This window comes from Chelonoidis abingdonii, chromosome 2 (genome assembly GCF_003597395.2).
Source record: "Chelonoidis abingdonii isolate Lonesome George chromosome 2, CheloAbing_2.0, whole genome shotgun sequence".
Lineage (NCBI taxonomy): Eukaryota > Metazoa > Chordata > Testudines > Testudinidae > Chelonoidis > Chelonoidis abingdonii.
Genome location: NC_133770.1, coordinates 209777179 through 209792992, shown reverse-complemented (window position 1 = coordinate 209792992; position 15814 = coordinate 209777179). Strand labels below are relative to the sequence as shown.

Sequence of the window (15814 nt, the reverse complement as noted above, 5' to 3'; positions counted from 1 at the left end):
CACTTGTAACTGCTGGCACATGCTGCTCATAGAACTTGGAGAGAAGGCAAAGCACAGGAGCTGGATTTTTTATCAGACCTGCTGGAGAGAATCACAGTGAATTGCAGGGGAGCTGTAGCCTAAAGTCCTGATCAGAAAGGAGTGGGTCCTTTGCCAGAGGGAGATTACATCAAGAGACCTGAGAGGGCATTCCTTGAGCAGACCACACAGTGGGGATCAGGTGCAGTAACCCTAAAACAGGGACACCAGTAAGAGCCTGAGTTAACTGTGCAGTGAATACATACCCTTAACAGACACAGAGCAGAACTTGCAGCCCAGGGCCCTAAAGCTTAAAGCCACTTTGCATCTTCCCAATCCTGGTCTGAAGAAGGTCCCCAGTATAACTTAACCTATTTAAGTTAAGCCTCCCCTGCCTTTTGGACCACAACACCTCCTACAGTCTCTGCAGAGTGGTCTTCTACACCCTCACCCTCAACACACCCTCCCAGGCCTGCCACTGGCACACCCCCTATGCAATGGGGTCCTTGGAAAACAGCTTTACAAGTCTCTTCTGCTGTGTCTGCACTGAGGAGTCCTCCTCCAGCCACAAGTGGGGGCTCTGAGGGCCTATTTATGCTGCTCAGGCTTTTAGCTGGTGTAAAGGAGCTAGTGTTTGTGGGAGGCATGTGTGTATCTCACCTTCAGTTTCTAGCTTTCTATGGCCCCAAAACTTCAGGCTTCAAAGTCACAACATTTGCATGTATAGAAAGGCTTTCACTGGACAAAGGCTGATTCTTGTATGTTCTTGATCTTGACCAGGGATAATAATAATTAGAGAAAGAATCCACGGTGTAGTGAGGTGGAATTAAGACTTTGTTGGGATTGTATCACCCATAACCAGAGGAGCCACAAGTCCACTATTTACAATATCACTTGCAAAATATCTATATATTTAATATGATTAAAATCATATGTTCTGCATATGACAACCAGGTTACAAAATAGCTATTTCACAATTATTATTTATTTAAATGTTTTAGAGTTTTTATATATTTTATTTGAAGTACTTTTTTATCCCTCTCGAGTCCTAATGTAAAAGGCTCAGATAAAGCAATAAAAACATCCTAAAATGACTTAAAATAGATTTCCTATACCTAACGATACCAACATTTTAAGGTTCAATATCTTTGAACCTTCCAGGGACTGAATCCAGTTCTGTCTGTCCCATTGGGAAGCTCCATATTTCCTCTTTCCAATGGTATAAAGCTCCTATTTCTGACCCCTACTGAGACATGAGATATCGGACATTAAACCACTCATTGGCACAGGACTGAGTATTGTCTGTCCTAGGCCTCAGGCCAGTGCAATTTAGGAGGGACTGTCCACATTTGAAAGGAAAAAGGGAACTGTTTCTTGAGAAACTTGCTTTAAATTTAGTCACTGAATTATTTTAAACAGAGAAATAGAATAATAACCTCAAAATACCATGCTGGGAGTAGAGTTCCCAACCCTCCAGGATTGTCCGGGGGTCTCCAGAAATTAAAGATTAATCTTTAATTTAAGATTATGTCATGTGATGATACCTCCAGGAATATGTCCAACCAGAATTGGCAACCTTAGCTGGGAGTGTCTTGAGAAATGGAATTTTTCACAAGATGAAAACAGGCCCAAGCATTTGCTGAGCCTAACAAACACGTATAAAAATCTCTGACAATCAGTCAGAAAGCCATTTTCTAATGGTGAATAGGTCCTCCATGAATAAGGTTAACTAAGCTAAATTCCTTTCTAGTAACACAACTAAAAGTTGAATTACATCAACAGTGAGAAATTTGCCCCAATGTGTTTGTAAAATATTGTCTAAATATAACACATATTTGTTGAGCAAATAAATCAAAATAGTGAATCAGTGTTTAAAATATGCTCTAGCAGATACAAAGGTACATAGTGAGCTGAAGAAGGACTTGCATCCTGGAAGATGCTAAATAGGGATTTAAATCTGCTCTGACGTATTTGTCGTTGTTATTCTTGTTGCATTCCCTAGTTTATTTTGCACAGCAGCAAAATGTTACATGAAAAAATGGGCCAAATTCATCTCAGGCATAACTAAGCTGAAACTGAGCATGAATATTAATTGGTATATTGATCCCTGAAGAACTCAAAATGAATTTAAAAATATCGGCCAAGGCCTCGATTTAGTAAGTACTGACTTCCATGAGATTAAGCACAGACTTAAAATTAAAAGGATTACTGATGTGTGTAAAGTTAGCATCACGTAAGTGCATCCGTGAATCAGAGCCCATATTAGCAATAACAATAATTTATTTACTGAAAAGTGGAATACAGATACTAGACAGTATGTATGAGATGTTGTTGCAGTTCAGCTGTTAACTATAGCAAATGGTATTAGGCTACTGTTTAAGAGTAATGTAATACTTTGTGTATTTCAGGAATAACTAGGAATAATTTAACACTGATAATGCTTAGTTCATGTAAAATGGAATAGACAGAATCTTAAAAGTGCTGAGCAACCACTGAACAGGCAGATTTTTGTTATGGACACAAAATCTGGGAGGTTTAGAAATTCATCATACTCTGTAGTTAATTATATCCTTTTGTGATGGATCAGAACAAGTTCTCTGTAATAAGACTAGGGATGTGGGTCCCCCTCTGGCTTATACCACTTTTACGCTGAAGTCAATGGAGTTAGTTCCGGGCTACACCAGTGTACGATCCTGATCTGGCAAAGACTTATGCATGTGAGTAACTTTATGCATGTCAGTAGAACCACTGACGGCAGTGGGACAACTGCTGAATAAAGCTATGAAGCTGTTACCATCTGTCTAGATTCTGACACCATATCCTTCACAATGGTGCCTGAGCAGCTTGAGGAGGATGGGGAAGAGAAGGGAGAATGTTGTTGGATAGGTAGATAGGGAAAAGGAATGTGGACAGCACAGAGAGTTTCATTTGTATTTTATCTTGCAAGTAATTAAAAAGAATGTGATTTTCATGTTAGTTCTCAGGGGAGCAAAGTCTCCCTCCTCCGCTGCATGGCCACATACGACCTACTTGGATCATACCTTTGGGTGAGCAAGGGCTGTGTGCCCAATATTCACCCTCAATGAACAAGAGGGCAAGGAGGGCAAGGCCATGGCTCTGCTTGCTATGTGCCAGCCAATGGAGCTGAATGGATGCAAGGAGAAGACTTGTGACAGGGTACAATCAGCAGCACCTTGATTGTTGATATTGCTACAGCCTGGAGAAGGCTGCAGACTAATTATACACTTTCTGGTGGGGGACTGTGAATATCTGGCTGACAATCACTGGGCTAACAAGGTAATTGGGGGAAGAATGTACGGGGAAGAAACAGGAACCAAGGGGCAGCTCAGACGGGGCTCAGAAGAAAGCTTAGAAGGTGAGCCTGGCTTGGGAAGTGAAGGAAAGTCTACCTTTGCTGAAAGTCTTTATTGTGCAGTATTATGATGTAACAGGGAAATAAATACACATCTTGGTGTAAGATAAACAGCCTGGTGTGTGTTTGTGACTGTGAAACCATCTGAACTGGCCAGGAAATAAGGTTTACCAGGTAGAGATGGAGGAGCCCTATGACATGGCTGACACAGCATACTTCCCTCCTTCCTTCTCAGTGAAAATAGGGACTCCTAGAAAAATTGTACTTCAGAGAGGTTTCTGGAAAGGTTGGAATAACTTCCAGAACACAACTTGCTGTGTATGGCACATCATGTGACTGGATGATGAGAGGCAGTAAGATGTAATAATGAGTGAGTGGCCTACAGTGTTATCATTATTGGTCATATACATAACTATTAATTTCCTAATATTTAAAAATACAATTATCTCTAGTTGCATTTCTTTCCCTTTTTGTTAAAGAAGTTTGAGGGCTTCAATTTTTATTTTTTTTAAATTCCTTGGTGTTCATGTAGGTCAAGATGTTTTGACAGAATATATTTTTGTTCCACCCCTGTCTGCCACCCATGATATATAAAATGTATATATGAGTTTGACATGATTCAGAATTATTAAGCTGAAGTGTAGAACACTGGGTGGATTCAAAAGATTAATTCAAACACCTGCCTTGCTTTTGACAATGCATCTAACTGTTGCCACCATAAAAGAACAAAGCCGGACTGAATTGTGGCAGTTTTTCTTCCGGAAGAGAACGAATGCACAGCTGCTAACACAGCAGTACTTTGCTCTCATCCTGTAAATAAAATCTGTGTGTAAGTGTGATTCTGCCACAGGGCAATCATTTTAGCCTTTGATATTGAAATGTAGAAACAGCTGAATTTGAATAAGCCACAAAGATGAGAAATGGGCTTGCCTGTCCCCGGCAGACTTAATTATTTAAGATTTTTAAAAATAAGACTTAGAGTTACCATACTCATAATTATTATCCACCGAACATTGTGATTGCATGTGGTGATTTACGTTAGGTAAAATATCCTAAACAAATAATAAATTCACTATCCAAAGAGTCTTAGTCATAGTCCACAAACCCTGAGGCCTCTGAGATTATGAATGATTTATTTATACAGTAACATAAATGTATATGGCACTTTACAAACAAATAAAATACAGGATCCCTGCCCTGAAGGCCTAATCCAGAAAGCCCTTCCCTCATGGGTCTCCTATTGAAGTCAACAGTAACCCCTCATCTGCAAAACCAGCACTCACACTGGATTAAAACATGGCATGAGGAGAGAAAATAATAATGCTGTGCAAAGGTACGGAGGAAGTTTGGTGAGAGGATGCCAACAGTTACATCAATAAGTTCATGTGGTTGCTATGGTTACTGAGGTTCATGCCTGGATGGTTCTGTGCAATTTTTTTTAAGATACCTTTCTACACAGTGCTTGGAAGGCAGGGAGAATCTTCTGACAGCTAATTCACTCAACACTGTAGAGGCTCCAATATAAATGGTTTGTTTGTTCATCACTCCTCATGCTGTCATGTGATTTGGATAGCATGGGTCATGCCATAATGATTGGTGTGTTGCTTGAGTCCAGCCAGAGGAAGCAGAATATCAGTCAGACTCTCATCTCTCTCAGAACCAGATGTGAGGTATGGAGACACTGCAAGTTGAGTACACAAATAATAAATGAACAAAATAATGAAGACTAGCTGCACCTAATTATAGTTTTAGCTGCCCTTTTAAATAAAAGAAGTTCAAAGCTGTTGCCAAAAGAAAACACTGATCCCTTTTTGAACTGCTTTTGAACTTCCCCTATCTAATTAATGTGAAAAATAATAAAGCCATCAATAGAAGTTAGGTCAACCTTTTCATATTACTGTTGAGCAGCAATGTAGTTAGTGTCTCTTGCAACAACTTATTTATTTCCACACTGAAGCATTTGTAAGCTTAAATTAATATATTATAAATAAAGAAATACAAGAAGTAAAAATAAATAGTTCATACAATGTTATTTAATAGTTTCATTCAATTAATAGTTCTCTACTTTAGAAGACTTGGCTGTTAGTCTTTCTCACACACATTCAGAATGCCCAAATAACTATGTGTGACTGGGCAATAAAATGGCAGATGAAATTCGATATTTATAAATGCAAAGTAATGCACATTGGAAAACATCATCCCAACTATACGTACCAAATGATGGGGTCTAAATTAGCTGTTACCACTCAAGAAAGAGATCTTGGAGTCACTGTGGATAGTTCTCTGAAAACATCTGCTCAATGTGCAGTGGACATCAAAGAAAACTAACAGGATGTTAGGACCATAATAAGACAGAAAATATCATAATATCTCTATATAAATCCATGGTACACCCACACCTTGAATACTGTGTGCTGCTCTGGTCACTCCATCCCAAAAAGATATATTAGAATTGGAAAAGGTACAGAGAAGGGCAAAAAAATGATTAGGGTATGGAACATCTTCCATAGGAGGAGTGATTTAAAAGACTGGGACTGTTCAGCTTAGAGAAGAGATGACTAAGGGGGGATATGATAGAGGTTTACAAAATCATAATGTGGAGAAAGTGAATAAGGAAGTGCCATTTACCCCTCCACAAAACACAAGAATCAGGGGTTACCCAATGTAATTAATAAGCAGCAGGTTTAAAACAAACATAAGAAAGTACTTTTTCACACAATGCACAATCCACCTTGTAGATTGCCACGTATTCACAGGGGCGAAGGGAAATGCAGGCCTGTTATTTACCAGGCTGCACGTGGCAATAGACTATATAGGTAAGGGATGCAAGGAGAGTATGGGTCACGATGCAAACTGCAGACACACACAACTAAAATTAATCAATTTAAAGTTTTATTGGGGATAGTTACAAGGGGTAAGGGAGCAGCGATGATTAGCTAATAGAGTTAATAAAAATTAAACACACAATGACTAAAATATCTACTAACATATTTAACAAAGATGCAGCATTTAGAATAACCGATACTTAAAATACAAACCAAGCATAATGACCGAAACGTAGAATACGTTGTAAACATGAGCTGAGAGAGCTCGAGGTTCAAGGCTCGGTTACGGGTGTACACAATACACAGATTCGTTTGCTTCTCCCTCTCCTGCTGCACATGGCAGGGCGGCTAAATACTTACTATGACATCACAGAAGTTCATAGGGATGGGTCCAAAACCTTGTGTGTCGTTTTCTGATTGCACACAGCACGTTTACACAAGAGTAGGGAGCAGGTGCCAAACTGGCTTCGCCCAACAAGGTGAGGTAATGCATATCGTTTTAGAATGCATTCAACACTGGAATGACAAAAGGAGAGCCAGGGCAATCACGGTATGGCAAGTTCTACAGGATGCAGACAAGAATTATCTTAACACACCTGTGGAACTCATTGCCAGGGGATGTTGTGAAGGCCAAAAATAAAACTGGGTTCAAAAAAGAATTAGATAAGTTCATGGGAGGATAGGTCAATCAATGGCTATTAGCCAAGATGGTCAGGAATGCAACCCCATGCTCTGGGTGCCCCTAAACCTCTGACTGCCAGAAGCTGGGACTGGATGACAGGAAGTGAATCTCTCAATAATTGCTCTGTTCTGTTCATTCCCTCTGAAGCATCTGGCACTGGTCACTTTGGAAGACAGGATACTGAGCTAGATGGACCACTGGTCTGACCCAGTATGCCCTTTTTTATGTTTTTGTGATCTTTGGGACTCGTATTCCTCTCAGATTATTGGAGGCGGCATGGTCCAGAAGATAGGACACCAGGTTGTGAGTCAGGAGACTTGAGTTGTGTCCAGCTCTACCGTGGACTTGATGTGTGACCTTGGACAAGAGAATAATGTCTATTTGCCTCAGTTTTCTACTTATAATATAAGGGTAATAATCTTTACTCCCATTCTAAAATACCTTTTTCATCTATGGATTAAAAGGGCTATATACACCTCTACCTCAATATAACGCTGTCCTCGGGAGCCAAAAATCTTACCACGTTATAGGTGAAACTGCGTTATATCAAACTTGCTTTGATCCACCGGAGTGCACAGCCTCGCCCCCCTGGAGCACTGCTTTACCGTGTAATATCCAAATTTGTGTTATATTGGGTCGCATTATATTCAGGTAGAGGTGTATATGCTAAGTATTATAATTATTATTATTTTAATTCTATCACAAAACTCTGTGTTGACATATCATTAAGATGGTTGATTACTATTCCTAAATAATACAATACTAAAATTAAAACAAATTCTAAATTAAAGTGCTTTCACAAACTTTTATATCATTTTCTTTTTCATGTATAACATTTACTAAATAATCCACAAAAATGTAAAGAAGAAATCAAAATTGACCTAGCTGACGCATGCCCACCTTTAAACAATTGCATTGTAATCTATATAGAGTACAGATCTACCAAAGGGATATAATATATATGCATACGATGGTTAGTGTAAATAGTAAGCGTAATAAGAAATCTTTAATCGTTCCTTACTCTATCAGTGAAAGATTTTTCAGATGACTGAGTGTGGAGCACTGATTAGGGCCCTTACTACTAAAGCAAATCTAGAAATATGAGCTATTTGTAGCCATGCTGTGAATAAAGTGCCGTGTGTCCTTGCCTAAAGGAAGTATATTGCAAAGGAAAAGCTTACCATGTGATATGACATTAATCATATAAAACACCATTTATATGCGGAACTGGGAATATCATAGGGATGTATAAACCTGCTTTGTGTTTAATCACTCATTTTATGATTAACGTATTACTTAAAAAATACAGTACATTGTATGGTGTAAAGTGACTTGGGCTAAAGCATTTATTGATATTTTACTGAGTTAATCTCTCTGTAACTAATGCAAAAATTATACACTCAGTGGACCTTTACATGAGGTATTGTTTGAATATTGACAAAGTTGTATGTATGTTACTTAGATTAAGACATCTATTTAGTACTGGAGTATGCTAGATCTTTCTTTTTCATGCTCTTTTTCTGTAGTTTACTGCCACTACTACCATTCATTTAATGCAGGTTGTGGAACAGAAATACAAACTTGCTCTTAAATCACTAGAGCAAATAGATAAGCAACAGCAGAATTTAAATGTCATGATTGTATAAAATGGACAGTGGAAGCTACTTTCTTACAAACCAATGGACCAGATCCTTAGCCAATAAAAATCAGTAGAGATTTATCCACTTCAGTTGGGACTATGCCAGTTTACATCAGTTGAGGATCTGGCCACAGTGAGCATATGTCACTTCCTTTCTAGTGTAAATATAGTTAGCATCCATACCTTGATTTGTTATGACATTTCTAGCAAGCTTTGCTACACTGTTCCAAGATGTATTACATTTATAACAAGGTTTTGCTATATTCATAACAAGATAGTAGATGCACTGGAGTCATTCATATTATTTCCTCAAACAGTTTCTATTCTCCGTTGACACCTGTGGCTATCTTGGTGGGATTACTGGTGCAGTTTAGAGAATACAGGTATGAATTATCTACTTTTGCCTTTTATAGTTTTTCCTTGTCTGTAGTCAGTAGTTATTTTTCATGTGTGCTGCAAGTGACACATCTATGGAAGTGAAGGTCAGTGTTAAACTTGTCTAGCTACCTTGTGGTAAAAGCTAAAGGTTCCTTGTCTCCACTAGGTTTTTACAGTAAAATAACTGTTACACATTAGTTATCTAAGTTAAAGGTAGTCAAATATAATTGATATGTTAAATTATTTGCATATATGTAGCTGGGAGTGCTATCTTTAGATTATCTGAGATAGGAGCTATGAATGTCCCTGTGTGAATAACAGATTGGACATTAATTAAAGCTGATTTGTTTAGTTATGCCTTCACAATGGAGGATAATGAAGCACGGTCATTAAATATCAGTACATTGTTATTTAAAACAAAAGTCTGAAAGCAATTGATATTTGGCATAAGGAACCTTAGTAATTAAATCTGATCATAAAATAAATCACTCCTTGGTTCCAGAAAAAAAATCTATCCCAAATTAAATACAAACTATTGCATAAATTTAGAAAATTAAAATATCTGACTATATTATTTCTCTTTGAGGTATTTTTTCATATACAGTGCAAGACTATTCTTTATTATGGTTAATATTGTGAAATGATTTTTTGTGACCATCTAGACCCCCTGATCCCACATTGACTTCAGTGGGTTTCCACATGCGTGAAGGGATACATACTAAGAGATTTTGATGCAGGAGCAAAGCCCAAGTCTGTAGAATCAGTTTGGAGCAGCTCTATTCTTTCTATCTGAATAGCCAATATCTGGAATACTACTAAATGACACTCTTCTGCTTAAAGTGTGGTATGTTGTGAAAGTAATTTAGTGCTAAAGAAATTGCCTTCTAGAAACTGAGGAATTATGAAGCAGGGAATTGACTTGCTAGGAAAGCTAGATAGTGGCTTAAGTACATTCATGGGAAAGGGGTAGGATGTTTGTTGCAACACCTAGTATATCCCAGGGAGGGCACAGTTTCCTCTCTGATTTCCCCTTGCTCTGAGAAGTGAGGGGGAAGGAATTAGTAATTTGTTGTTGTCCTATACTGCAGCAAATTACGATCAGGGCTGGCTTCAGGGTTTTTGCTGCGCCAAGCAGTGGGGGGAAAAAAAGAAAGAAGAAGCCGCGATCACTTTCTTTAGTGGCACTTCGGCGGCAGGTCCTTCCCTCCGAGAGGGACTGAGGGACCCGCCGCCAAAATGCAGCCGAAGAGCTGGATGTGCCGCCCCTTTCCCTTGACCGCCCCAAGCACCTGCTTGCTGTGCTGGTGCCTGGAACCGGCCCTGATTATACCTTCCTTCTCCCATCCCAGTCGGTAAAGCTACAGCATGGAGAGTGTGTGAGAAGCACACTCTGACCATTTCTCTCCTTTCTTTGCTTACCTCTCTGGCAAGAAAAGATATATAGGTGTGCATTGTCCACTTACTGCTGTATGTCCAGACCCAAGACAGAGATAGCATATACATGAGTATCCTGGGGACTTTTCCTTTCACTTATGCATCTGCACAAATGCATAGTCCAAATCACAATCACTCTCTTATTATTGAGTCATGTTGTCTGTAAAGGAGTTAAGTATCAGAGGAGTAGCCGTGTTAGTCTGGAACTGTAAAAAGCGACAAAGAGTCCTGTGGCACCAGGAGCTGTCATCCATCCAGCACTGAGTGAACTTAATGTGACCCAGAAAAGCACCTCTAATATATGTCTGACTATATGAGTACTTGAATGTTATATTTTGTTCTGACGTATATTAGTTAACACATTGAGCCTGTGCCTGTTTTTTGTTTGTTTTTTTTTCAAAAACTGCTCTGTGGGTAACATTTTGGTGTTTCAGTAAAATATTTATAAAAGGCAGACTGGCACAAACCCAACAGCTACACTTCCTGGGTAGTGCTCATTGGTTTAATCAGGTTTGGCTTTTAATTTATGTAGAAATGAAAGTCAAATTTAATAAGTAATTTTTATTTGAATTATAAATGTTTGCAACTGTTGATGTCATTTTCTTTCTTTTAAGACAGGGTATCCATCAACATGACACTCAGAAGCCTGAACAGATCAGCATAAGACCAAAATAAATGGCAGAAAATGGTAGACACCATATGCTCCGGGGTTGCGGGAGGCTAAAGAAGATGTTTCTATTTATACAAGCCAATTGAACAATGTGTTTGGTGGTGGCCCTATACAATTAATGTGTCATTAACACTATGCTTTTTCTATTACATAGTCAAATGTTTATTAATTTAGTGATTTATGAGCACTAGTTTGCAAGGAATGTAGGAACATTCCATGAATCTCTCATATATGCCCTTTGTTATTCATAGATTTGATTCCTGAGGCAGATGCCCAGTAAAACATGAAAATATTGGTTTAGCATCAGAATCTTTAATCTGTGCTTGAGCATCTCTGCACCATTATACTTGTGTTGCTTTAAGCAGCTTTTTAACTGTCTAAGAAACTAATCTCAGGCTAGTATATGGGGTGGAGAATCAATTATATGAGATCAGAGAACTAGGAAAAGCAAATCAACAAAAAGTCCAGCCTGTCACAGTATGAATGATCATAGGATCTCTTAAAATTCATAAATGAAGAAGGGCCAGCAAAAAGGCAACTCCTCAGCCATTGCAAAGTCAGATTTAAACAGCAATAGTCCTCCCAGAGCGTCAGCACCATAGACTACTTGGCTTATATAAACTGAAAAATATTCTGTGTTAACAAATGGAAATTACAGTACAGGCACAACAAATCTTTATTCAAATTCAAGTTCCTTGAGGGGTTTAGACTTTGTTTTAAAATTAACCATCTTGAATAGGGATCCAGTACATGTATTACTTTTGAAGCACATTGATGGCCTTGCCTACACTGGGGATTTAGCCTTTTTACAGCAGTTAGAGGCGAGCCACAAGTGTCACTTCATTGGTGCAAACTCCTAGTGTAAACTGTTATAACCTTGATTTGCCCCAGTGTAGTTTAGCCTGATTTCAAGCAGGGTTAAGCTGCATAGGTGGAAATCATGGCTTGTAGCATTTTTGCTTACTTACCCAAGGGGCTTGCACTAGAACAGCTATATTAGTGACTAGCCACTGGTGGCTGAAATCCACTATGTAGATAAGGCCGGTGTTGGCTCTGTACTATTTTGCCTTTTTATGAATGCTTCACCAAAACATCAAAGAGTTTTCCACATGGGAGTTGTGGAAAAAAACTAGTGTAGATGCAATATATTAACTTACATTCTAGGCAAAGTACAGATGTACAAGGCAGATATAATTCAAGAACTCAGTTTTTTGTTAAACCTCACATTGAGTAAGTGCCTGGTATTAGCTGACAGTGACAACTAACATGCCTTCGCCACTATTTTTGTAGTGGTAAATTGTGTGTATATATATTTTTACTGAGATTCTAATAGCACCATCTTAGTAACATCGTATCAATGTGGAGGGAAGGTAATGAAGACATCTCCCCCTTGGACAGGATGGGAGGAGCAAGCCGTCCCTAGAGATTGTGGTACCCTATGCAGCCCTGCTGTGCAGGGCCAGGTCCTGGGCCTCCAAGGTGGAGAGGGCATCCCACGTCTCTGCAGGTGGTATGGGGCATCCCAGGCCTGCGCCCAAGTGCTTTGGGAGGCAGGAGCAGCCAGTGCAGGAAGGCAGCAGGGATAGGGCCAGTTCCCCGCACTCATGAGGCAGCGGGAAGTGGAGCAACCTAGCCCCAGCCTGCTCCGCTCTGCTCCCCAGGCTCCCAGGTTTGCAGGGAGGCGGGGAACCGCCCATCAGCACTTGTTGGTGAAGCAGGCTGGGACCGGGTTGCTCCACTTTCCGCTGCCCTGAGAGTACAAGGTGGGCCTGCCGCCTGCCCCTTATTGCAGTCCCCTGGGACGCATAGCTCAGGTGATGGGGTTTGAGGGGGAAGGGGCTGAGTGGAGGCGGGGCTGAGGTGGAGCAGGACCCGGGGCTAAGGGGAAGGGGTGGGGCAGGGGCAGAGGGAGCTTTTCTGGGCCCTGCTCTGCACAGCCCATGAGGGGCCCGTTCAGCTGTCCGGGGGATTGGGATGGCCGTTGGAGCTGGATGCAGCACGCAGCTGCATAGAGCACCAGGAAATTTGGGGCAATTTGGTGCTCCAAATTTCCTGGGGCCCTACACAGCTGCGTAATTTGCGTATGGGTAGAGATGGCCCTGGGGAAGAGATGTGGAGAAAAGTATAATTTGTAACATTAACTAATGCTTTGCAAATATGCACATTCAAGTACCCTTTCAGCGTAAATTACTTATTTCTTAATTAGTACCTGAAGAGTGTGAATCTGCTTTTGCACTGAAAAACAATCTGCATTTTTCATCTGCAGGTCTGAGAAATGAGGCACTTGATAAAGATATGATTGTGGCTGGCATTTGTAATGTCATTTGTGTCTGAGGAAGAAAATTATTTCCTTATCTAATCAGATTAATTTCCTCCAGTTCAAATATTTTTGCTGTACATGGTGAATTTTAATGTAAAATGGGAAAGCTGATTAAGGGTCATGGATTAAAAGAACTGAACAAAGCCTTCAACTGACCCATGGTGATAACAATATGAATGCTTGCAGCTCAAGCTTCAAATATCCCCACAGCCCTGCCTAATGGGGAAGATGAGAAGGAAAAATGGGGGTTATTAATGACACATTAGTCCCTACAATGTAATTTCCTTTACTCTTCTATTATCACAAATGTATATTTGTTCAAAAAGAGAATAATTATTCTCTCTAATTGTGATATGGCGAGTTAATGTTTATAGAAGGTTCTGTTTGATCATATAGATCTTCAGGTTCATTTGTGTAGTTTGATGCACAATATACATTCAGCAAGATAAGAATGATGAGTTCATAGGCAAAACAATCTGGTAGCCTTTCTCTTTCAGAACCAGCAGTTATGTGTTGGCACTTTATGGTAGGCTGAGATATGTGTTGAGCTCCTGAACCATGAGGTTTGGGTTCACTGTGCTATCCATTTTGTGGCAGGGAATTGTTACCAATATTGGTGAAAAAAGTGTTCTCTTTTATGCCCTGTTTAATTTTTCTGGGCTTTGACAGGAGGATTTTTTGCTGTTTGAGGGAGAGCTAGATATAAAAGGGCATTATATTGTTGAATTTTCTCTGCATTTTGTGGGGGTTGTACACAACTTTAGGAAAATTCAAACCTCTTAATTGCTTCAGTAAACACGTCCCTCTTCTGAAGAGTTTGCATGCACTTTGGTAGCTCTGTCCTCACAAATGGGGGTGGAAATGCCACCAGCACATCCCATTTACAATCTAGTAGCTAGTATCAGCCCTGACTGTGCCCATTTTCTACTATGGATCTGCTACTGATAGGACAGCAGGGACAGGAGAACACACCCCTTATTTTAACTATATTTGTATAGCTCTCTGAGAGAACTGAGACTAGGGAGGAGACTTGTCTGGTTTTAAATCTGAGGTCTTTTTTTGCATGGTTTGTCCCCAGTCCAGTACTGAGACAAAACTGGATGTGCTTTTGTCTGGTATCAGATGGGGGACACCATTTTGAAGAGCATGCCACTTTGCCCATGCTGGCATGAGAGGGGTGGTGGGGCACCTCTTCAAAATGGTTCCCCTGGTGCAGTGTGACTTGGCATTCACAGTGAGCGTGATGCCACGCCAGGACAGGCTGGGGCCACATCAGTCTCAGAATATCTGGAAACATGAGTGGCCACCTGAATGAATGATCACTGATCAGATGTGGCCTCTTCCTGTATCTATAGATTGCCTAGTACATCATAGGTGCTGCTGTTGCAGTAACCGGAAGCATTCAAAAATCACAACTCCTACCCCTCAGTGCTTAATTTGTAATGAAAGAGGTGCCAAGGCTCAAGCAATTATTTAAATCTTTCATAATCTGACTTGGCAAGCCCAGAGGTGCCAGGGCTATCTTGAACTGCCAGGACTAGAGGTGCCAGGACTTTGCCGTGGCACAAATTAAGCACTGCCTCCCCCCCAGAAGGTAATAAGATTAATTTAAAAATAATGAGATTTGGGCATCTTTTTAATTGGCAGCAGAGGTGCCAGTGCATGGGTACAAACAGGTGTTTTGCCCTTGCTCCCCATTGGCAATGCTTGTGAGCCTAACATTTCCCTCCCTGGTAGCTATAGGGCACAGGGGTGGGCCTGGGGCGCACGGCGCTCGCCTTACAGCAAGGCCGGGGCCTGAGGTATGGAGAAGGGTCCACACCGCCCCTGCTTCTGAGCTACTGCCATCACATCACGCTCCCTCCCGCACCGGCGCGCGCACGAGCCTCTGTCCTGGAGCGCGCTCCTTCCTCCCTCTCCCCGCCCGGGCCCATCGGCATCAGCGCGCCGCCCCCGAACGCGAGGCGTGCGCGCTCCCGCGCGGATGCCGACGGCAACGGCAGAGTGGGAGGGAGCGGTAAGGGGGGAGGCGCGGGGGCTCTTTGTGGCGGCTGCAGCCCGCAAGGCCTGGGGACGGCGCCATGTTCTTCGCTGCTCCCGTTCGCGCCGCCGCCGCGCTCTCGGTAAGGAGACTCGCGGCCAGGCCGCCGCTTGCCCCCCTCCAGGTGCCGCGGCGAGAGATGGCGTCCCTGGTCGGGAACGGCCCGAGGCAGCCGGCAAGGGCACAGCGGCCTTCATTTCTCGGGAGCCCGAGCCCCTGTCACCGCCGCCCCGCAGAAAAGGGGGCGATCCTCCTTCCATTAAAGTCTGGAGACGAGGGGGATTCGGAAGAAGTCGGTGGGAGGGGACTGGGGATACGGTGGAGGTGGGTGTATAGGGGCTGTGTACACGCTTAGTTATGATTTCTCTTGTGTGTGTTATGGTCTAATTACAGTGGTTGTTTTGTTGTTCTTTTGAGTGTTGTATTTTTGACCA

General features: G+C 41.4%; 1 protein-coding gene across 2 annotated transcripts in view; it reads left to right on the top strand.

The window, feature by feature from the left end:
• The first annotated feature begins 15346 nt into the window (after nt 1-15346).
• The window catches only part of NDUFV2 (NADH:ubiquinone oxidoreductase core subunit V2), a 34371-nt gene continuing 33903 nt past the window's right edge, over nt 15347-15814 (top strand). The window contains exon 1 of one of the 2 annotated variants that reach the window (XM_075062943.1): nt 15347-15462. In XM_075062943.1, the coding sequence (XP_074919044.1) occupies nt 15421-15462 (42 nt within the window). In that variant the 5' untranslated portion in view covers nt 15347-15420. The remainder of the gene's footprint in view (nt 15463-15814) is intronic. The other variant, XM_032777103.2, reaches the window with a different exon arrangement.